This window comes from Theropithecus gelada, chromosome 9 (genome assembly GCF_003255815.1).
Source record: "Theropithecus gelada isolate Dixy chromosome 9, Tgel_1.0, whole genome shotgun sequence".
In the NCBI taxonomy this organism is placed as follows: Eukaryota; Metazoa; Chordata; class Mammalia; order Primates; family Cercopithecidae; genus Theropithecus; species Theropithecus gelada.
Genome location: NC_037677.1, coordinates 106,923,662 through 106,947,636, shown reverse-complemented (window position 1 = coordinate 106,947,636; position 23,975 = coordinate 106,923,662). Strand labels below are relative to the sequence as shown.

The 23,975-nt window shown below is 37.0% G+C and overlaps 1 protein-coding gene across 5 annotated transcripts in view; it reads right to left on the bottom strand.

Annotated features, from left to right (window-relative positions):
- Positions 1 to 23,975, bottom strand: part of MXI1 (MAX interactor 1, dimerization protein) — an 81,140-nt gene that overhangs the window by 4,308 nt on the left and 52,857 nt on the right. For all 5 annotated transcript variants that reach the window (XM_025396462.1, XM_025396466.1, XM_025396463.1 and 2 more), the window contains 2 exons: positions 4,236 to 4,350; positions 3,424 to 3,595 (listed from right to left, as the gene is read on the bottom strand). In XM_025396462.1, the coding sequence (XP_025252247.1) occupies positions 3,424 to 3,595; positions 4,236 to 4,350 (287 nt within the window). The remainder of the gene's footprint in view (positions 1 to 3,423; positions 3,596 to 4,235; positions 4,351 to 23,975) is intronic.

The window sequence follows — 23,975 nt, the reverse complement described above, 5'->3', positions numbered from 1 at the left end:
CTACAACTAGAAGATAATAACAAGGCACACTATTCAAAAGAGCATGCTGAACTCAGTCAAAACAAAGTAAAATGATGGCCAGCACAGCGGCTCACACCTGTAATCCCAGCACTTTGGGAGGCCAAGGCGGGAGAATTGCTTGAAGCCCAGGAGTTTGAGACTACTTGGGCAACAAGGCCTATCTCTATTTTAATAAAATTTAAAAATGTTTAAAAAAAAAAAAAAAAATGAGAAACTGCTTTAGCCAAGTGTACCAGAGATGTTAACTAAAAGCCCCTGTAACACTACAAAAAGGAGGTTGCCAGCTCAGGATAAGGATGGTACTTGGTAAGGTACTACTAAAGTAAGGTACACTGGGAACACTAAAAAAAATATGAGAGCTATAGTGATGAAATACACCCTCCTCTCTGAAATTTGGAGGTAGTTGGGGTGGGTACAAGGAGGAGGTAACAGGAAGGACAGCTAAAACCTAAAGACCTAAGAAGAGGTTTCCACTAGTTAGCAATAGAGGAAAGACCAGGACACCAAGGTCTGGGTTATTTCTGCTATACCTAATTCAGGGTTATTTCTGCTATACTTTACTGTTATAAATGCAGCATGTCCTTCAGGTTCTTGCTACTGCCTCTGGTAGACTTTTCTTGAAAACTGAGTGCCACACAAAAATAAACTTTTACATAGAAAAATAACAGAACAGAAAAACAAGAACTCCTAGGGTTGTGTTAAAAAGGATGAAAAAACTATTTGAAAGGCTCCTACTCACCAAATCTGGGACAGTTTGAGCATTCAAAAGAATTTAAAAGGATGACTGCAATGGATTGGAACACATTCGGTACAGCAAAACGTGAGTTCATGATATAATCAAAAACCAGTAAAACCAAAACTTGTTACTTCTGGAAGTTGCTATGGTACCAGCTCTGTTTGGGAAACTGATAAAGCAAAAAACAAGACCAAGCATTTATCCCACCTTCCCTGTATGAACTTTATTTCAGGATAACGGAAAAGTTGAGAAAATGTTTATAGAAGAAAAACAGTTAATAAATACATGAGGAATGACACAATTAGAAAACCACTATTTTATGACACCTCAATGAAATAAGGGCAATAATTGCTAAAACTATTAAGTTAAAGGCTGATACATTTATATAAATGTATTAAAATGACCTTACCTGAACCTACTGATTAATATTAAAAGTGCGACAACTAGACACAATACTGACTTAACAGGAAGTACAAAGCACCACCTATGAAGTATTCTGCATTTACCAACTAGTTTACAGTAAACATAAAGGACATAACATATTAAATGACACCATGAGAATACAACCAGACAAATCTAGGATGTGGGAAATTCTATAAGAAAAATGACTCAGTCTCTTGATGTTTCAAAAAATATGTACATATATACACACACAGATCTATACCTATATATTCATTAATGTTTTCTCTGCCAAAGAAGTCTTTTTGAGATGTTGTATAGAAATCAGTTTTTGTTTCTACCAAAATGGTGTGGAACAGGAAAAATTATTATAGATTAATATCTTAAAAGGCACATCAAACAAATGCAATGTGGCCTTTGGATCCTGATTTAAACACACCAATGGTAAAATACCATTTTTGAGACAACTGGAGAAAATTTATCACAGACTGGATATTAGATGATATTAAATAAGATTATCTGATTTTATTAATTTTGTGGGGTATTATAATTGCATTATAATTACATTTTTTAAAATCCTATTTATTCAAGATACATACTGAAGTATTTAGGGGCAAAATGATGTTATCTGGGATTTGAGTTAAAGCATTCCAGAAAAAATACTGAGGGTGAGGGTATACATGCTGGCTCTTCCTTTCAGCTTCTTCAAGTTTCTGAAATGATGAAATGATTTTTACATTTGTGTACAGTCCAGTACAAACAAAAAAACTGATTCCTTCTTTGGCAGAGAAAACATGAATGAATATACACGTGTGTGTGTGTGTGTGTGTGTGTGTATAAAAATACATAAAAACAGATGAAACAAGTTGACAGCTATTCAAACTGAATGGTGGTTATACAGGAGTTCATTATTCTATTCTAAGTATGTTTGAAAATTTCCACTTAAAAAAGTCAAAACCAAAAAACAAAATCAGAGTCCTAAAAACAAACAAAAAAACCCTGTCATTTGTCTCATGTTTTAGAATCCTGAAGAGCTCATGAGCTCTTTTCTCCAAATGTAAGACTTCAAATCACCAGTGTTCACCTCTGGGATCTTTTAACGTGATATGAAGCCTGATGTGGTGGGAGCTTTAGAAGAATGATCAGTAAAATTCAAACCATTCTTTTTTGGTTGACTTCTGTTCTTTAATTCTGTCAAAGACAAATATTCTAGGATAGATGGAAAGCGAAATAAAGGGTGTTGTACTTTAAAATCTACATATAAAAATTCACATCACCAGTAATAAAAACTTTGACATCATGTATCTTCCTGACACGGGCACATCATTATTATTTTTTTTTTTTTGACGGAGTCTCGCTCTCGCCCAGGCTGGAGTGCAGTGGCATGATCTCGGCTCACTGCACGCTCTGCCTACCGGGTTCACGCCATTCTCCTGCCTCAGCCTCCCAAGTAGCTGGGACTACAGACGCCCACCACCACACCCGTCTAATTTTTTGTATTTTTAGTAGAGAGAGGTTTCACCGTGTTAGCCAGGATGGCCTCGATCTCCTGACCTCGTGATCCACCCACCTTGGCCTCCCAAAGTGCTGGGATTACAGGCGTGAGCCACCGGGCACAACATTGCTTCTGTGATATTCCTTACCCCAACTGTATACCCTCAATCTAATCATTTGAAAACATTAGACGAACCCATATTGAGGGACATTATATAATATATAATATAAATACATAAATATGAATATATATTTTTTTCAAGGAAAAAAAAACAAAAAGTTTAATAGCCCACACTGGCTCTGCCAGACAATATTATGATTGCATAAAACCTACAATGTTACACTGTTCCCTAAAAAGAAAGCAGCTTTGATTTTAGGCCGGGCGCGGTGGCTCAAGCCTGTAATCCCAGCACTTTGGGAGGCCGAGACAGGCGGATCACGAGGTCAGGAGATCGAGACCATCCTGGCTAACACGGTGAAACCCCGTCTCTACTAAAAATACAAAAAAAACTAGCCGGGCGAGGTGACGGGCGCCTGTAGTCCCAGCTACTCGGGAGGCTGAGGCAGGAGAATGGCGGGAACCCGGGAGGCGGAGCTTGCAGTGAACTGAGATCCGGCCACAGCACTCCAGCCTGGGTGACAGAGCCAGACTCCGTCTCAAAAAAAAAAAAAAAAAAAAAAAGAAAGCAAATACAGTGCCTCCCAACATACCCTCCCTAAATCCAGATACAGAGATGTTTAGTATTTCATTAAAGAAGAGGCAAGTTGCCTACCTCGCTCTGAATCAGAACGATCTGAAGAAATAGTTGATCCAATGCTGTCCATTCGTATTCGTTCCATCTCCTGAGGACCCTGCAGCTGTTCCAGTCGCCACTTTAAAAATCTCTGTTCTCGTTCCAAATTCTCAAGCTGGTGCTGGCTCTTCCTTTCAGCTTCTTCAAGTTTCTGAAATGATGAAATGATTTTTACATTTGTGTATAGTCCAGTACAAACAAAAAAACTGATTCCTTCTTTGGCAGAGAAAACATGAATGAATATACACGTGTGTGTGTGTGTGTGTGTGTGTGTGTGTGTATAAAAATACATAAATACATTTTTAAAGCCTCCGAAATGAGAATGCATATAAATACATATTTTTAAAAATGAAAAATAGTTTTGTCTTTACTTTTGTGTGTATGTAATGAATGCTATGTTACTGAACAAGATGGACTTCTAAAAGTCTATAATCTCCACAGAGAAACTTCCTCTGTAGTGTGGTATTTGATGGAAAAATACTGAAGGATGCAGCCAAATGAAGTCATCTCCACCAGAGGGCACAACTGCCTTCCTTCTGAGTATGAAGAGGGTAATTGTTATTTTCCTAGTGTTCCCAGCTCTTCAAATGGCCACACTGTCAAAACAATTTAGTTTAATCAGGTTATGTCGTTCCCATCAGATTAGCTGATAAGTTTTTAGAAAGACTTCTCTTGAGGTCAGTTACTAAGAAGGGCATGGTGAACTAGCTGATATATATGAATAGGAATCAGTGCCAATAATTAAACCAGAACCGAGTGAATTGTGCAAATCTGAAAGTAAAAATTCTCACCTTAATGTGTGCTTTGGCTTTGTTGAGCAAACCAAGTGTTGTGTGCCTGGTGCAGTCTGGTCCTAGTGGAATCAGAACTTTTAAACGTTCTAAACAAAGGCGCAGATGAGCTCGTCTAAGAAAGACAAAAAGTCAAATCAGCACAGTCTGGATATTTCACTAGAAATATCATAAAATCTATTTTAAGATAAACAATAATTTGCATCTATTCAGCCCACAGGATAGATGTTACACCCCTAATTCTCCACTTTCAAAGAATGTAGGGGTGGCTGCATTTCAGTCTCTGCTATTTCTGTTGTACTCTTTAGACAACAGTCACTTTAGATTATTATCCCCAATGGTAATCTCTGTCAAGATGGTTTATTTTATAACTCACCCCATAAACTGTCTCAACTGTATAATATGGAAGTGTGAAAATTGTATTTGATCTTGAATAACTAAAAGGACAATTGTATTTGATCTTGAATAACTAAAACCACAGGCGAGAGGAGAGGTTTTCAGCTGTGGTACCCAAAGGGAGTATAAAATGCTCACAAGTTTCTATTTCCTCCCTCCCACCTTTTACTTGTTTGCACATGTGTGTGTGGGCATGCGCGCGCACACACACACACACCCTACTTCTCTACAACTGTAGCCATCCTACAGTGTGTTACATGTTGTTATATATTAGTTTGAACCATATGAAATTTCTGATATTCAACCACTTTTCACTTATAAAAATGGTGATTTCTTATACTCCAATACAAAAGAAAAAGCAAAATTCTGTGACCAGCTAGGGTAGGATTAGACAAAATATATGTCCTGTGGTCAATTCTAGCCACAGAAATAACCCAGAAAATAACCCCCTGCTTCTTACCTAAGTGTGCTAGCTTGTTAGCTTAATTTTTTTTTTATTTTTCTCTCTTCCTCTCTCTCACTACCTGCCTCCAATCCACAAGGACAACAGGTGACAAAAATTACTTACTGAAAGTCATTGCATTCTCTAATCTACCCTTTCTGTGGGAAAGTTGACGGAAATTTCTCCTAGAAATGATAGCAGAGAACCTCATGGATTTACCTTCCCTGTGCCCTAAAAGAACTATGATCATGGTGATGAGAGAGTTCTCAATATTTAACTTCATCCTAAAACAATACTAGTCCACATCTTTGGTCCTGTGTTTCATAAGGGATAAGGTAATCCAGCAGTTAACAGCATATCTGAAAAGAAAATCCACAAATATGTTCATAGTTTACCCCTCCTCCTTAAGGACCTATAATTGAACTTTCAGTAACTGTCTTAACTGCATCAAGAACAAAACACATACCCTCCATTCTCTTCTGAAAGAGGACCAAAATGGTTTTGCTAATTCATACACCAAACTATGTGCTTTCTCTGTCTTAATAGACAAGAAATAATGTCAAGTGAAATTCTAAAAGGCTAGCAATTTGAAAGAGAGGTAGGAGAAGGCAATAAGCAGCCAATTATGTCATGATAAACAAGGATGATTAAAGGTAATGAGGTCAGAGGTTTGGCTGATGAATTAAGATTATTTTAGCACCTACTAACCTAACTATAGTTAAAGGTCTGACAGTATTTCCATTTCAAATTTCTTTATTGAGTTCAGTACCTCAAGTCTAATATTTGGGTCCAGGCTGAAACCTGACATAAGTGATGTGGATAAAGGAATCCCTAAATTAAAGGTGTATCAATGGATTCTCCTTAATGATATTTAACAACTTCAAAGTCACTTTCCTCCCCTACTATACTACTGAAATGCATGGAACCTTTAGCTAAATTTTTATTTTTAACTGGAAAATTTCTTAGGTGAGGATTCCCATGTGACCACAGTACTCTTGCTCAGCAGACCAGAAAAAGCAAACAAACAGCGACAACAACAAAACACTGGAGTAAAAAGTGCCTTTAAACTCTTCATTAAGATTATTATGGCATATAACAACTGCACTCATATAATATGACTGGAGCGTGGAAACAGAGACTGGCAGCTACATTAATAGACATTCCAGCTTTAAATTCAGTCTTCTAAAAAACTCAACAAAGCAACTAGTAAAGTTAAGCACATTACCACAAGAATACCTTGTCAATTTTGTTCGAATTAACTCCAAAACTTCAGTATATGTAAGAATTATCTTGTATTTTTTAGTTTTTAAGAAACTTCAAAATGGGCTGGGCATGCTGGCTCACGCCTACAATCCTAGCACTCTGGGAGGCTGAGGTGGGCGGACTGTTGGAGGCCAAGAGTTCGAGACCAGCCTGGACAACACGGCAAAACCCCATCTCTACTAAAAATATAAAAGTCAGCCAGGTATGGTGGCGCATGCCTGTAATCCCAGCTACTCGGGAGGCTGAGGTACGACAATTGCTTGAACCCAGGAGATGGAGGTTGCAGTGAGCCGAGATGGCGCCACTGCATTCTTCCTGGGCCACAGAGTGAAAGTCTGCCTCAGGAACAACAGGAGAGGGGAGGGGAGGGGAGGGGAGATCAAAATGATTCCGTAAACTTTCATATCAAGGAAAAGAAAGGTGGGTCTATTTTCCGTTTTGTGATACTTGCTAAAACCTAGAATGAAAATAACTAACATATTAAAATTTTTTCTCTCTTTAATCATTCCATGTATTTATTACATGGATTTTACGTACTCAGCACTGTTTCAGATACCTGCTTGAGAAAGAAAAGTAAAAAAGAAATGTTAACTTTAAGAGTTTACGTTCTAGACTACAGAAAGAAACATACTGTTTTGTATCATTTGGTCCACACTGAATGAGTCATACAGATATCAAGGACAACAGAATTTGAATAAATGGAGAGATTGTAATCAGAGGAGGTAGACTTGAAAAAGAGGTTGAAATTTGACTTTGGACTTGAAGAATATTGAATTTGTCTATGAAAAAGCAAGGATTCTCTAGGTAATTTAAAAAGTAAAGGACCTAAATTTATAAACTGGGAGCATGTTTAAACATAAAATTTTAAATGCCTTATTTTCTCTCCTTCAAGGGAAAACAACTGAGCCGGAATTCTATAAGGAAATAATCAGCTAGTTTCAGCTGTCTGAGGATCTGCAATGCACTGACAAATCAGGAGGTACCCAGACCAAAGTTTGAAAAATGCCTAAATGAACAGGGAAGACAGAATGCTCTAAAAGGTATTTTTTATTAGCCACTACTGAACATTTATTGTCAAATAATTATTCATCTGCTCTGAGATACAGCTTACACCAAGAAAATACACCCTGAGATCTCTCACAAGGGCCAGTGATGCCATTCTTCATATTTTGTAAATACAGTCCTCCAAAATTGATATTAATATGAAGGATGAACAGTGAATTATTTCCTCTGCTCTTGTGGAGAGAGGTGTACCTGTGGAAGATAAATGTCATTTCCTTAAGTTTTTGTATTTAAATGAAACAGGCATTTGGAGAGTAGAATAACAAATGGTTAATGGCAGTTGAACAGCAGCTGACCAAGAGGGAGAGTCCCATCCAAATAATACACACGGTTACCACATGTCCTTAGATGCCACTTAGGTAAATGTACCCTTCCAAGAGCAATGGATGCCCTGTAACTGTAAACTGGAAAGAGTTAAATCAGAAAAATCCATTCTCCTCAATGTGTAAGTTTTTTTCTCTCCTACAAATTCTTAGAACAGCAATTGTATGGCAAAATTATTCTTCCTTTTCATTGGTGCTGCTCTCCACCCTTTCCCCCATAAGTCTCCCTGTTGGTAACCAGATTGCGAGCTTAACCACCAGTGACCTAGAAAGGCATATCTTTTGATGCCATCTGGTCCTTTCTTTTCTTGCCTTCATTCTCATGTGACTGGTAGCTCAAGAGCCTCCTGTATGAGGTTGCCAAATCATGGATGCTGTAAGACTTCGGGGGAAGGAAAAAAGACAAGCAATAAAAGAAAATAGCTTGGTTTGATTTGAAAATCCTTATTCACGGGCTGGGTGCAGTGGCTCACGCCTGTAATCCCAGCACTTTGGGAGGCCCAGGCGGGCAGATCTTCTGAGGTCAGGAGTTCGAGACCAGTCTGGCCAACAAGGTGAAACCCCGACGCTACTAAAAATGCAAAAATTAGCCAGGCATGGTGGTCCATGCCTGTAATCTCAGCTACTCAGAAGGCTGAGGCAGGATAATTGCTTGAACCCGGGAGGTAGAGGGTGCAGTGAGCTGAGATCGCGCCACTGCACTCCAGCCTGGGTAACAGAGCAAGACTCCACCAAAAAAAAAAAAAAAAAAATTCCTTATTCACTGAGGAAAAAAATTGCAACTATCATATGATGATGTTTTTCAAGTCTCTAAGGGAGAGAAGAGCTGACAGAGAATAAGGATTCATGAAAGGCATGGTCCTGCACCTCTAGTAAAAGAAGGGAAAGAAGGACGGGGAAAGTTAAGGCTGCTGTTCTGAATATTATGATGAACACTAGACAAACAGCAAGTAGAAAAAACCTGGTACTGAAACATTTATAGAACTAGATTTAATGGAAACTGATTTTTTAAAACATTTAGCTCCTTGGTAGACATTTACTTTACTTTTATTTAACATATACCTTTTTTAAAAAACATGAACAGCTAATAAAAACTGTAAAACTGAAACCTTTCCTATTTTAGCATGAGTTACAGTAAAACAAAGTTAGAATTAAAGTACTGCAGCAGGAAGTACCCTGTGAGAAAACTGGAGTTGCCTTGCTGAGGGAGGGGGTTGGAGAATGAAGAGTTCCCAAAGTACTTTTATTTTCAAAGACACTTTGAGTTCTGTTTTAAAATGAGATTTTAAAGTGGGTTTTGCCCAGGGAAAAAGGTAATTCCCAGCCACTAACCCTGTTAGAGAGAAGAGTCCTATCAAAATTAACCACACCTTCAAAAAAGGGCAAGCCCCTTGTGGGATAAAGAACAATTAGAGTCTGTTTGGCTTTTATTTTGGAAGACTGGGATCATTTTTCCCTGAAGGAACCAATGCTCCTTTTGATTTCAAACTCTGTAACCTCTACTGCCAAACTGATGTACCACAGAACATGAAGGGAAATGCTTTTGCTACAAAATGGCTCCACTAGTAGCTGTGCTATTTTAAAGCACAGGTGTATCAGCTATAGGAAGCGTACACTGTTGTGGAAAAAGAGAGGAAAGAATACCCTTTCAGAAACAAACCGAGTATCATTTGATGATGTTTTTCAAGTAGTCTTTAAAACTCTAATGCCCCTGTCCAACAATAATAAATCTAACCCCTGCCTGGCCCCACAGATGATCCACTGGCAGATGCCTTTGGAGGCATGGTCCTTCATTGGAACCTGCTTGTCTTTCATTCTTCCACTATAGGATACCTAGACTTTACCAGGTAACTAAATCAAAATGGAAAGCAAGTCAAGTGATGGAGACAGTGCTTATATTTTCCTCTCTGCTGAATGTTACGTAATAGGCTATGAGTCCTCCCATGAGCCACATTCTTCAAAGCTGCAGTGGCTTGTGGCCAGGTTTCCCAACTCCTGACACACACTCCTGCATGTGACAGCAGCTAGCTACTTATCCTACACATTCTATATACCAAAGTGTCTCTAAAACTTAATGTGTTGAGAATCTTCTGAAAACCCAAATTTACCCCCCAAAAAAACCCTGCCTGCCTGTTTTCCTAATGAAAAATGACATTAAAAATGGATCCTGATATAGCAAAAGCATATTGTGGCTGAGTTTTATTTACTAAAACATGTACGATCATATTCTGCTGTTCAGCTTATTCTGTTCATGAAATAAAAAAGCTAAACAAAGGCCGGGCATGGTAGCTCATGCCTGTAATCTCAGCACTTTGGGAGGTTGAGGCGGGCGGATCACGGGGTCAGGAGATCGAGACTACCCTGGTTAACACAGTGAAACCCAGTCTCTACTAAAAACACAAAAAATTAGCCAGGAGTGGTGGCACGCGCCTGTAGTCCCAGCCACTCAGAAGGCTGAAGCAGGAGAGTCGCCTGAACCTGGGAGGCAGAGGTTTCAGTGAGCCGAGATCGCGTCACTGCACTCGAACCAGAGTGACAGAGTGAGACTCCATCTCACAAAAAAAAAAAAAAAAAAAAAAAAAGCTAAACAAGCTATTTCTACAAAATGGCATTTGATAATTGTATGTTTCACCTACAACTCATATATTATCTAATTCACAGAAAATAAACAGACTGTTAACTCCCAGGTAGTAACTTGGCAAGTGGCATGTCCCTAGCGTCAGATCTGATTGTGGTAGTCATGGGACTTAATGATGACAGAAATAAAAACTTAGGAAAATAGCTGGGACTCTCTTCTCACTTTTCAAAAAGAAGCAGCTTTCACTTAAATAGTCTTAATTGGTATCTTATAAAATAATGAAATAGAAATATCGTGTTATTATAAAGTTGCAAATTATACAAATTACATATAATATATAATAATATAAATTATTCTGTCACATTGTCAGCCTCAGCATGAAAGGGCTTATCTGTATACAAATAAGAATTAAAATGGTTGAGATGCATGTTACTTATTCTTGGGAGACTTTTTTTTTTTTTTAATTTATTTATTATTATTATACTTTAAGTTCTAGGGTACATGTGCATAACGTGCAGGTTTGTTACATATGTACACTTGTGCCATATTGGTGTGCTGCACCCATCAACTCGTCAGCACCCATCAACTCGTCATTTACATCAGGTATAACTCCCAATGCAATCCCTCCCCCTTGGGAGACTTTTTAAAACCACTTTCTTTCAATAAAATCTAAATAGTTTTTAGCATAGGCTATATATACCGCTAGACTAGGTATTCAACACTGAGCCAGAGGATATTTGAAGCCACAGGGTTATACTATCCTTTCCAGAAGTCCTAATTTTTTTTCAAAAATTTGGAAGAAAAACATTGTATATAAAAACAAGCACAGATAATGCAAAATATGTTTTTAAAAGAAGACTTCAAATTTCATATTATTTCTGACAGGTTGAGTATTCCTTATGTGAAATGCTTAGGACCAGAAGTGTTTTGGATTTCTCATTTTTTCGGATTTTGGAATATTTGCATTATATTCAGCTGAGCATCCTAAATCCAAAAATCCCAAATCTGATATGCTCCAATGAGCACTTCTGTTGAGAGTCATGTTGATGCTCAAAATGTTTCACATTTTGGAGCATTTCATATTTCTGGACTTGGGATGCTCAACCTGTACTACATCCCAGGATCTCCAGGAATTTATGTTCAGACTGCTAGAGCAAATCACTACACATCACTATAGACTTTGGAACATCATTTTTGACTCATGGCTAGGATTATGTCTCTCAAAGGTTTGAAGAGGGAAAAATAAGGGACAAGGGAGAAGGGAGAGAAGATATGGAAGAGAGAGGAAAGGGAGATGTAAATTAATGATGACAAAATAGTAGCATATTCTTTCTCAAACTACACAGATTCCACATAGGCTGAAATGTTATTTAGTCTTTACAACTCAGAAATATGAAGAACGTGAAGTGTCACTCAGTCAGTAACAATTATCATCAGTAAACAACAGTGCCCTATTATACCACTGAGCTAAATGCTGTAACGATTTTTCAAGTTGTCAGTAATCTTTACCTGTTTGAAGACTATAATTTAGTCCTCTGCCTACCACCTTTCCAGCCTCATTTCCCATAACTCATACCCTTGCAAACCTCTTCCATAACCAAATGTGCTTTTTTATACTTGCCAATTTCTCTACCTGGAATGCTATTCTCTCCAAATGTCCACCTGGTGGGCATCTAACTCATTTTCAGGCCATGACCAAACAATTTCTTCCACAAGATCATCCTAGGGATACTCCTTCCTCAGATAATACTTGATTTTATACTAATCACACTGTATTTCAATTGAGACTGAAGCCATACTTTCAGTCATTTCTGTTTTTCAAATAAACAAAATGACTGGCACACAGTGGGGAGAAGAGATGTAATATGTCTAGTGGATGTTTCTGGGACTCTTAAACTCACCAAAGTTGAGGTAACAATCAATACTAGGACCTCCAAACAGTATAATCAGATGCCAGGCTAGCATTTGTGAGAGATCTGTTTATGAATGCCAGAACTCTTAACCGTTTTTTGTTTGTTTGTTTATTGTTTTTTGTTTTCTGGTGCAACTGAAGTCACCAGCAAATGTTAAGGTGCACACCACCAAAGATGTCTACATGTAGAGTAACCAACAGTCTCCAACTTAACTCTTCATGAGAGTCAACACTTTTTTTTTTTTTTTTTTTTTTTTTTTTTTGAGACATAGTTTCACTCTGTTGCCCAAGCTGGAGTGCAGTGGCACGATCTCGGCTCACTGCAACCTCCGCCTCTCGGGCTCAAGCAATTCTCCCACCTCAGCCTCCTGAGTAGCTGGGATTACAGGCGCGTGCCACCACGCCCGGCGAATTTTTTTATTTTACTAGAGACAGGGTTTCACCATATTGCCCAGGGTAGTTTCGGACTCCTGAGCTCAGGCAATCAGCCCGCCTCAGCCTCCCAAAGTGCTGGGATTACAGGCATGAGCCACCACATCCGGCCAACACCTTTTTTAATAGTGAAGCAGAGTTTAAGAACTGCAGCTTTTACAACAGAATGACTTTATCAAAGTATTTACAGTGATAGGGGCCTAGGACTAGGAAAACAGAAAAGAAACAGCTAAGAAAACCAAGGTATGAGAAAGGAAAGTCCAGAAAGAAATATTCCACAATGCAAAGAAGAAAAAAATTAAATCAACAGTTCTTAGTCCCATGTGATAAATGAGAAACTAGTGTATGCATAGGCCTACAAGATCCATGGACTGCTTGCTAAGTTGAAGACTATAGTGCAGAACATATAAACAACTATTTTTTAAATTATCCTGCATTCATGCCTAAGGAAGACTTCATTTTTGACAGCCTCATTTGAAAAAAATAATAATAATTAAATCTTGTTCCAGAGGCATTTGTTCTTGACTGGAACTCCCACAAGGAACCCAGTCTCCAAAGTGATTTAACAGAAATTGCTCACTTGACATCCATTCTGTGCTAAATTTAGTTTCTATGCATACTTCCAAAACCCTCTCTTATCTGGTTATAAGGATTTAGTTAAAAAGAAAAACTTGATCATTCATTCACCATATTTCTTCTTTAGTCACACAAGAACTTTCTGTATTCCAAGTTTCAAAGTCTGGGAAATAGGGCTACATCACTGGAGAAAACAGTGGCAATTTGTTCTAAATACAAAATAGCTTATTTTCCTTTGGCAACTTTCCAGGGGTTTGGGTGGACGGAAGGGATACTCCTCTCTAGAGAGATCAGGCTCTGAACCTGGACTACTGTCAAAACTTAGCCATCGATGGGAGAGAATATTTTTTAATTATCTTTCACATCAATTTGGAAACTGATTAAAGATTTCTGCCTTATTAACAGTTTTTCTACTCTTTGGCCTTTTGTTGGTGTTCATCCCTATTCTGGCAGCCCCCATTGGCTGATTTAATGGTACCAAGGGGCTGAGAAGTGTTGCTGTCCAAAAGAAAAAGCATTCTCTCACAGGGACTGGGAAGGCAATCTGCAATCACAACAGTAGCTACTTGTTAATTTTCTATTTGAAACACAGTGATGTCAATAGTATTGTACCCTGCCAGCCACCATGGGGTAAAGTACATTTTGAAACCAAAACAAACTTCCTACGTGCTGGCAAGTGAGATCTGAGATACAGTGATAACGTTCTATAAGACACTGACCTAGTTTTATATACAAAATGCAAGAATTAAGTCTACTCTTCTATGAAAGTTTAAATCTAACTCTCACAGCTCTATTCCTACCCAGAGCCCAGTATAATTGCTTTATTATATCAAATTATTGTCCAGGATGGAAGAGGGAAATGATGAAATACTGTTACTGATCTCTAATTAAAATGGTGATCTTACGTAGCACAAAACAGCACATTTAAAGAATGCTTTGTAATATAGCTGTTCATCTAGAAGCATAAAATGAAAATAGCAAAGCACCTTTAAAAATGGCCCTACTAATAAGATGTGAGTTGTAAAACAGCTCATTTTAAGGAGATATATTCATGTAGGAGGAAAGACATTTTATTAAATGGAACAGGAATAATCTGACCCAAGAATTAATTCACCCCAGAAGGCGAATATTCATAATTTGTACTGAATATGAGTAACCTGAAATAGAGAGTTAAACGATTAAAAGTGGTAACCATGCTTACTACTGGCAGATGGCAAATGATTTGGCATTGCTGGACATCTGCCAATCCAGTTAAGCCAGCCAGGAATTATTTTTAAAGTCCCATTTTAGAACAATTTTCCCAAAATCAAAATGCAGTTTGTTTTTTGGTGAGGAGGACATAAAATTTGCGGTAGAAAAAGGGTAACAAAGTGAACTGTTGGCCAATGTGTATGTGTATGTGGTGGTGTTGTCGTTGTTAACAACTGAGGCATTTACAGGCCATTTGCAACCTCTGGAAAAATAAAATTCACAGAATTTAAAATATGCCATAGTCCCCGATAATAATAGAGAATCGATGTTTTGGTATGTCTTTTTATTTCTAAATTACTTAATTGTTCTGAGCTCTCTTTCATTATACTGTATCACTTTTTTTTTTTTTTTTTTTTTTTTTCCTGACCACAAAGGGCCCAACTGAAGAGTAGTTTTTGAGAGTAACTTTTGGAGGCAGCCTAGCATAACACAACACCTGGCACCAATCCTGGGCATGCTCTCCTCTGATAAGGCAGAAATTTTCTCAGTGTTATAGTAGGGCACTTACAGATTAGCACTTTTAGGCAGATAGAAAGTGAACCCTAAGAACTACTTTTTTAAAACCTTTCTGAAAAGGGAAAGATGGTTTGATAGATTAACACCAATTACAATTATCTCCTCTTTATCAAGTAAAAGACTGGGTTCAAGTTATATCTGGGTTGCAACATTACACTGTGTGACTTGCTTCTATTTATATTTGTCTAAATCTTAGTTTGACTCTCCTCTAGAAAAGCCCAGGAAAAGATTAAATGAGAGAGGAATCAGAGCTCTAGTATTTATTTTATATGATTCCAGCCTCAGCTCAATACCATTACAATTTTCTAAGGACTGCTACACAAGTGCTATTATTTTCATTTCATCAATAGCTCAGGAGAACAGCCCTGAAAAATCTATACAGTTCCAGGGATTTGAGAAAAGAAGGAAGAGCCAGGCGGAGGGGAACATGTTTCAATTATTGCCAATCAATAATTTAGTTGTTCATCAGGCAGGTTGTGTGGCTCTCTTGCCTAAGTATATTCCAATAGCAAGAACATATTGACTATTACTCCAACTAAAGAAGCCAGTAGAGTATGGAGGTTACATTTTCCAATCTTGGCTACATTTCCTTTCAGATGTTGCAGGATGAAAGTTCTAAAACATCTTTCAGGATCACCAACAACTGTTATCTCACAGAACAAAAGGCATATGAAGGATACTTGGACATGGTGGAAAATAAGACCCAACATATATTCTGTATTTTCTTCTAAAATATCAATATTTCTTGAACATTGCAAACCAGCAAACCCATGTTCCCTCATTCATCTGACCCAATATATGCTAGCAGTAAATTCCAACTGTTTTCAAGGAAGTCCTAAGGGCCCATATCACCAAATTGCTTCTTTAAGAAAAATCATTTTCCATTATAAAAATAGCAGTCTTGAAAAGTCAATCAGCTCTATCTAAATTGTGTTATGTTTACAAATGTTTTAACTGCAAAGATGGAATTTCTAATCAAAAAAAAGAACCTTATTTAGAAAAGAGTGATTTTTTTCACAGCTTTGTCGAATACAAGCTGTTCTGTAAAGGAGTAATTGTGAATCAGGCTGGAATAAAGTGAATCAAGATAGAAAAACCCTACAAACATAACAATTCTAAAGAAAAATGACATATTTGGTTGCATCAATGGTCCAAATGCCAAAGAGTTCACTATTGACAATGACACCAACAGATGGCTCAGAAAAAACTATGATGGCTGCCCTCCATGACAGTAACCAATATATTACAGAAACATATGCCTAACATCTCCTTACTAAAGCCCAATAGCAATATTTAATCAAAGAACTGATCTAAACTTGGTTTGATTTTATTTCTATTTTTATTAGGGTAGTAAGATAGTTACCACACATTGTATTAAGACTGTCTTTTTTTAATTTGAGAATTCCTCTTTTAAGATTCAAAGGGAATAGACACCCTCATTTTAGTCATTATGATTTTTGAAGAAGAAATCTAAGTGTACCTTTTCCTAATTTCTGGGTTTCTCCCTTATCTTAATTCAGCCATTACACTTCAACGTTAGAAAACCTGTATCTTTCTCATTTAATTTTAGATTTTAAAGGGACGGCTTTGCTCTAGTTACTTCAGGATAAAAGTATCAGAAAATAATGCATTCTATGAAACATAGATTTTTCTGTAATGGCATAAAATCCCCTATTAACCTCAGTTTTTAGGGAAGCTTACAAGAGATAGGTTATGGGTTAAAATTTTTAAAAATCAATAATCACGGGTTGATGCACTAAAGCAGACAGAAAGTTTAAAAAGGCACAGGATTTCCCATGCAAACATCTTGCTTGGGATTCTCTATTAAAGGATGAGAAGCACTCAGATAAAATATAATGTACAAGGTGAAATACATAATCTCAAAAGTTACTAGGCTCTTCATCATATAGGGCCTACTAGAATAAAGTTGACATCTTCAATAGTACTCCAAAACAGAATGACCTCTAAGAAATTATGGAGGGCTGGCCGGGCGTGGTGGCTCACACCTGTAATCCCTGCACTTTGGGAGGCTAAGGCTGGCAGATCACGAGGTCAGGAGATCGAGACCATCCAGGCTAACACAGTGAAACCCCGTCTCTACTAAAAATACAAAAAAATTAGCCGGGCGTGGTGGCAGGCACCTGTAGTCCCAGCTACTTGGGAGGCTGAGGCAGGAGAATGGCATCAACCCGGGAGGCGGAGCTTGCAGTGAGCCAAGATTGCACCACTGCACTCCAGCCTGGGCGACAGAGCGAGACTCTATCTCAAAAAAAAAAAAGAAAAAAGAAAATTATGGAGGGCTAAGGAATTGGATGTTCAGTTATCTTTATTTACTTAGAGGTAATGATAGATTGATCTGTCCCAGTTGAGGCTTTTGGTTGTTTTCACAAGACATTTGGGCATTCACCAACATTGCCACCACAAAAAGAGGGAGAACCATTGTAGACACTCCTTCATAGAAAACACAGCCATTAAAAATGACACTGTATTTTAGCTGTCATCAGAGACATACCAGGAAAGCAACTATAAATTAATAAGAAGGTTGTATCACATTCTCCAAATGTACTCTCAGGCCTGTATCTATCTTATCCATGCTGAAAAGCTGCAAGCTTACTTTCACCCCAGAGTAGGTGACAACTATAATGATTAAAAGAGCAAAAATGACTCAGATGTAGTATTTCTCCTGAAAGCCCTTTTAAACATACTGAAAACATGATAAAAACCAATTATGGCAAACTCCAAGACAGAACCATGCAGAGGAATAACCACTCGTGTCTAAGCTATTCATATTAGCTTCAGCCTGGGATAACCCCTGCTGTGAGTTTACCTCAACTCCCATCTCAAACACACACAACTTAGCACTTAATTATATGCTGCTTATAGAAGCTTATAATATCTTTTGTCTTCTACCTAGACTATAAGTCTCCAGAGCAGGGCTTAGGACTTCTACTTCTTTTATCCTATCCCCATTACCTAGCACACAGTCAATGCCTAATACGTGCTTGTCAGTTGATTTGTAATTATCTTTAGAAGTCCTCTGTCAGTGTTAGGATCTATACCACTTCAAATGAACTCCCATTTCCACCAAAAATTTCAAATCAGAAAACATCATCTTGGGGTATGTAAGACTGTCAAGAGACATCAGCATAATTACCCATTACTTGTAAGTCACCCTAGATTGATAATCAAAGGAAGTTCAAAATAAATCCTAAATTTTCAAGATCAAGTAATCAAGGAAGTTTGAAACAAACCCTAAATCTAAATTTTTAACATATTTCTTTGTTCTCTCATCTAAAAGTGCAAAGAGTGAGGAAGGGAAGAGAGTCAGAGAGAGGAGCCAAATTGTACTTTATTGAAAACAGTAAAACTGTTGTTAAAAGATAAACAATTTTTAACTATTATTTATTCCTAACCACTGTTGGGCCTGTACTAGCATCCAACTCCGCCATACTCAAGAGCTCTACCAAAATCTTCACCTGCCAAGAAAGATGTGTCCATTTTGCAAATCGAAGGTGACAAACTCAAACATACGTTTGAGCTCCAGCTTTTCCATATCCGAACTAAAAAATCCTAAATAGAAGTAGAATACAGTTCTCTATACCATTTCTAGAAAACATTTCTCCATCGAGGACCACCATTTGAAAAAACAAAATTTTTAACATAAAGCACTAAACAGCAGTAGCCTCAAGCTAATGTTTAAAAATCAATTGTTTTCTATTCCATTCAACTATTACTAAACATTGTTGACTACAATTTTAAATGAATGGAATTTTATTATGGCAAATTATAAACCCAGTTAAAATCTAAAAAATAATAAAGTTAACAGGAATTTGCCTGAGTAAATTAATCTACATAAGAAATCTTTATCTGGATGAAATTTAAAATTTTATGATCTCGAGAATATTTAAAAATTAATTACTAGGACGGGTGTGGTGGCTCATCCCAGCACTTTGGGAGGCTGAGGCGGGGGGATCACGAGGTCAGGAGTTTGAGACTAGCCTGGCCAACATGGTGAAACCCCGTCTCTACTAAAAATATAAAAATTAGCTGGGCGTGGTGGCGGGTGCCTGTAATCCAAGCTACTCAGGAGGCTGAGGAAAGAGAATAATTTAAACCTAGGAGGCAGAGGTTGCAGTGAGCCAAGATCACGCCATTGCACTCCAGACTGGTGACACAGCGAGACTCCCTATCAAAAAATAAATAAATAAATAAATAAATCACTAATATATTTCCTTCTAAGCACAGCAAATCAGAATGTGCTAAACAAAACTATTTTCAAATTTTCTAATAAAATGCCCAATACAGCAGGAACAAGTTTTGGTATATGATATTTGAAACTCACTAAAATAGTTATAAATTACTTTTTCTTTTTTTTTTTTTTTTTGAGACGGAGTCTCGCTCTGTTGCCCAGGCTGGAGTGCAGTGGTGCAATCTCGGCTCACTGCAAACTCTGCCTCCCAGGTTCACACCATTGTCTGGCCTCAGCCTCCTGAGTAGCTGGGATTACAGGCGCCCGCCATCATGCCTGGCTAATTTTTTTATATTTTTAGTAGAGACAGGGTTTCATCGTGTTAGCCAGGATGGTCTCAATCTCCTAGCCTCGTGATCCGCCTGCCTCAGCCTCCCAAAGTGCAGGGATTACAGGTGTGAGCCACGACGCCCAGCCAAATTACTTTATTTTTAATAACCTCTTATCTCTACTTTAATTGCTTCACAGCCTTCAAATGAATCAAACTCAGAACTCACATATATGTAACTCATATACCTTTGTGGAAAAAAAGATGTGCATATGTATCTCTCTCATACACGCTTTTAAATTGTGGCAACAGAAAAGTGGCTCCAGATGAACCCATTGGCCATTTCAATAATAATCTCTGTAGCTAGCAGCATGTATGGAAATTTAGCACATCCTAACATATTTTCCTAAAGCTATTAATTCTAAACTAAGAGAGACATTAGCTTTCCAAAAAGGAATAGGTCTTCCTAAGGTTCTGTCCAAGATCAGTGTTCCAGCAGATCATGGAAACTTCCATGAAAGATTGTATTTCTGTAAATAATTCTACAGGCCTTAAATGATGTCAAATTAAATAGTTGTGAGAAGAAACAAAAAAACAGAAGGAAAATAGGATTAACACAACTGCAGATGAAAATCGTAGAAAAGAGTTTATCTCAAAAAGCAAGCTGAAATCTAAGATGCTATATCAAAGTATAGAGCTATTTAGACAGAACAGGGTAACAACACCTCAAGGGCCAGATATTTGTATAAATTCCAAAAATTCTGAGGAATGTTTTCATAACAAAAAAGATCTGTCACAGCTTCTATGCTAATTACAGTAAACTTCAAGTTACAATGGAGTTTCTTGGTCTGCTGCACCAATTCAAATACAGAAAAAAATGTACTTTCATCTGTAAAACCATTGCACTCAAGAGGCATTTTCTCATGGTACGACTTTAGCAAAGAGGTCCCATTATGAAGCACAATCACCACATATTTCCTAAGTGGGTCATATTACCTAGAATATTCTATGGGGACAAACTGTTCTCTTTGAAGCAGGAGTGGAGAACAAAACTATTTTCCTTGGAAAGGGAATATATTTGCAGAGTAGCAAATATCTCAGTATGTGCCTTCCTAAAATATTTTCTATCTTGACATGGCAGGTTTTACCAGCGAAAACAAAAACAAACAAACAAAAAAATTCAGCTATTTATTTGACTTGGCAGTCAACTTTTTTCTCTTAATCTAACGAAAGGTACAGAGCCTGTTACAGAAATGTTCCTTACTAATTCACCTTAAGTATTAAGTGTAAGGCACTGTGTCAGATACAAAGACAAGCAAGTTACAGTTTCTGCCCTCATGGAATATACATGCTCTAGCAAGAATATAAATGATCTAGAAAGGGAGGAAATAACACTATAAAGTAGTATGGGTTAAAATTCATACAAGTGATACAAACAGTGAATCTGAGATAGGAATTTAGAGAGATCAGTTTGGATAATCAGGAAACACTTTGTGAAAAATTATGTATCTTAGCTGTGCACCTTGAAGGTAGTGTAAAAAACTCTGGTCTGCAAATCAGAAAACCTAGTTTCTCATCCTGACTTTGTCATTAACCAGACTGGCAGAGCATATTACTTAAAGGGACTTAAATTTTCAATACTCTACTAGATGATCTTCTAAGGTCTCTCCCACCTTTATTGTCTGTGGAAATGTATGAACAGAATACACCTATTGCCTTTTTTAAAATCTTACTTTAAAGTACTGTAAACTAAGTGGTTCAAAAAAAATCTTTAAGTTCACAAATTAATGCACTCTTACTACAGAAACTATGACAATAAAATCAACATGATCATTTCCCCTTGAATCTCACTCCTTTCCCCAGAAGTAACAAAAGTGTATCCGTTTGACATCTCTTTTGAGGTGTGCCTTTTCCTATGCGTTTATATACACATACATGTACATATAGAAATATAATCATCCCACAGTATCAATGGGGGATACCAAAATCCCCAAATGCTGAAGTCCCTGATATAAAACGGTGTAATATTTGCATATAACCTATGTATATCCTCCTCTATACCTTAAATCATCTCTAGATTACTTATAATAGTTACTACAATGTGAATACCATGTAAATAGTTGTTGTATTGTTTAGGGAATAAGGACAAGGGGAAAAAGTCTGTATATGTTTAGCATAGATGCAATTTTTCCCCCAAATACTTTCAATCCATAGTCATTTGAATCCATGGATGTGGAGTTCACAGATACAAGAGCCAACTATATGTGATTTTGCTTTGTTATTTTTTAACATAAATGAGATCATATTGAAATGCTACTTTGCAATTTGCTTATTTTCATTTAATATGACTTGGAAATCTCTCCACATACACATATACACATCTACATCATTCTTTTTACTTGCTACATGGTATGGATGTATCATCATTTATTTAGTCATTCCCCTGTTAGGAGAAATTCATGTTACTTCTAATTCTTTTGTTATTATAAACTCTTTTGTTATTCTTGTTCACGCCTATCTGTGCATGAGTAGAAGTTCAAAAAGCAGGGGAAGTATATAGTCAATCTGAGCTGAAGTTATAAAGGTAGAAAATATAGGAGAAGATGAAAAAGCTCAGACCAGGCATCCATATTTTCAGCAAAGGGAGAAATGAAGAGTCACAACAGGATACTGGAAATACCTTTAGACTAGGAGATGGGAGATACGGGTCCTAGCCGTTGGATCAAAAACTAGATCTAAGAGTAAAAAGTGGGATTGGGTACTTCAAATAGCAGAAATTTTTAGTCTCGAAGAAATCTTAAAAGATATTCATCTCTATCACATAATTTTAGAGGAACTAAGGTCCTGTCTGTAAACTACAATATAATTTGATGACCCCTAGAGCTTTGGCTTTTGCCTCACACTCTCTTGGAGGAGTGGAAAAAAAAAAAAAATGGTTTGAATAGTCATTATGATAAATGCTATAGGGGGACAATGAGAAGTGAAAATGGCCAATCCATAAAGGCTGCAATTAAAACACAGCGTAACTATCTAGTGGACTCAGTCAGCACAGCTCTGATTTCCAACGCTTAGAAACTCTGCAAGCAAAACATAAACAGCAGACATGTCCTAGAATTAGGAATGGTGCTTGGCAGATTATCAAAGCAGTGAGGACATTACTTAAAAGCTACTTTTATTGTCTAAATGGTTAGGAAGAAAGATTCCAACATACTGACCTGCAGCTACTTTCTCTTCAGATTGTTTATAGACAAATATTTTAGATGAGCTAAGCTGAGCTCCTTGTTTTGTGTAAGAGCAGTGTGCTCTTTCCTCCTGGTATATGGCTCACTCCATCCAGTAATCACTGGAGCCTATTAAAGTGACTGATGATATACAATAATATAATACAGTTACAACCACAAAACCAGATTTCTGGAGCCTGAGCAAATACAAACTTGTCAGACAATACAAAAAAAAAAAAAGTGGCCAGAAGTTATAGCACAATAATGTTTACCAGATTAACTACATTTCCTTAGAAGTCAGTGGTAAGCAGTTTTCCAAAAGGGACAGGGTCCTGAATGTTCCTGAGCATTTAAATTTCAGAATTTGTATCCGTATCTATCCATATGAGTGTGTATATGTGTACACACAGCTTTGAGGAATGTGTTTGTAATATACACACAAATATATGTTTCTTAGGGCAAATTCTAGTCTTATATATTTACTACTTATCAAAGTACTTCATTATAAATTAAAACCTTATTATAGCTACAGTACCATGTATTATAATAATCTTTAGATATTTACAAAGTACCAAATTTTAAATGAAGTAAGATTCTAAGCTGATTTTTCCTGCTGGTTTTTCATTTCATGTGTATGTGTGTCTTAAGTGTCATATATATGTGTATATGTATGTATGTGTGTGTATATATATAATATATATTATATATATAATATATTATATTATATATTATATATATTTTATATATATATTATATATATACACACACACACCTGTATCAAGGAAAATGCTTCAGAAACAGTAGAGTAACAACTAAGTTTCTAATATGCCAATAATAACTGAACTCAAAAATTCACAAAACTGTACAAAACTTTACATGTAAGCAGGGATTTCAAAGATTATCTAGAGCTCCTCCTTTAATAGCCAAGAAAAGCAAGACCCCAAGAAGTTATATAACTTATACAACATTCACAGTCTATCAGCAGTAGAGATGAATGGAAAAATTATGTCTTCTGACTTCTGGTATGACACTCAAGTCAATGCATTACATATCTCTCAAGGGTCATCTGTGTTGGATTCTGAGTATCATTTTTGACAATTTGGCTCCAAAATCATGTTTAGTATTAAAAACTGTCTTTCTCCATTGGCGTTTCCCAAAATAACAACAAAACAAGGAAGTCATTTACTTATGAGTTAAGTTCCAACTTTTCTTGATTTAGAAGATGTGAGTATAAGCAATATGTCATGTGTT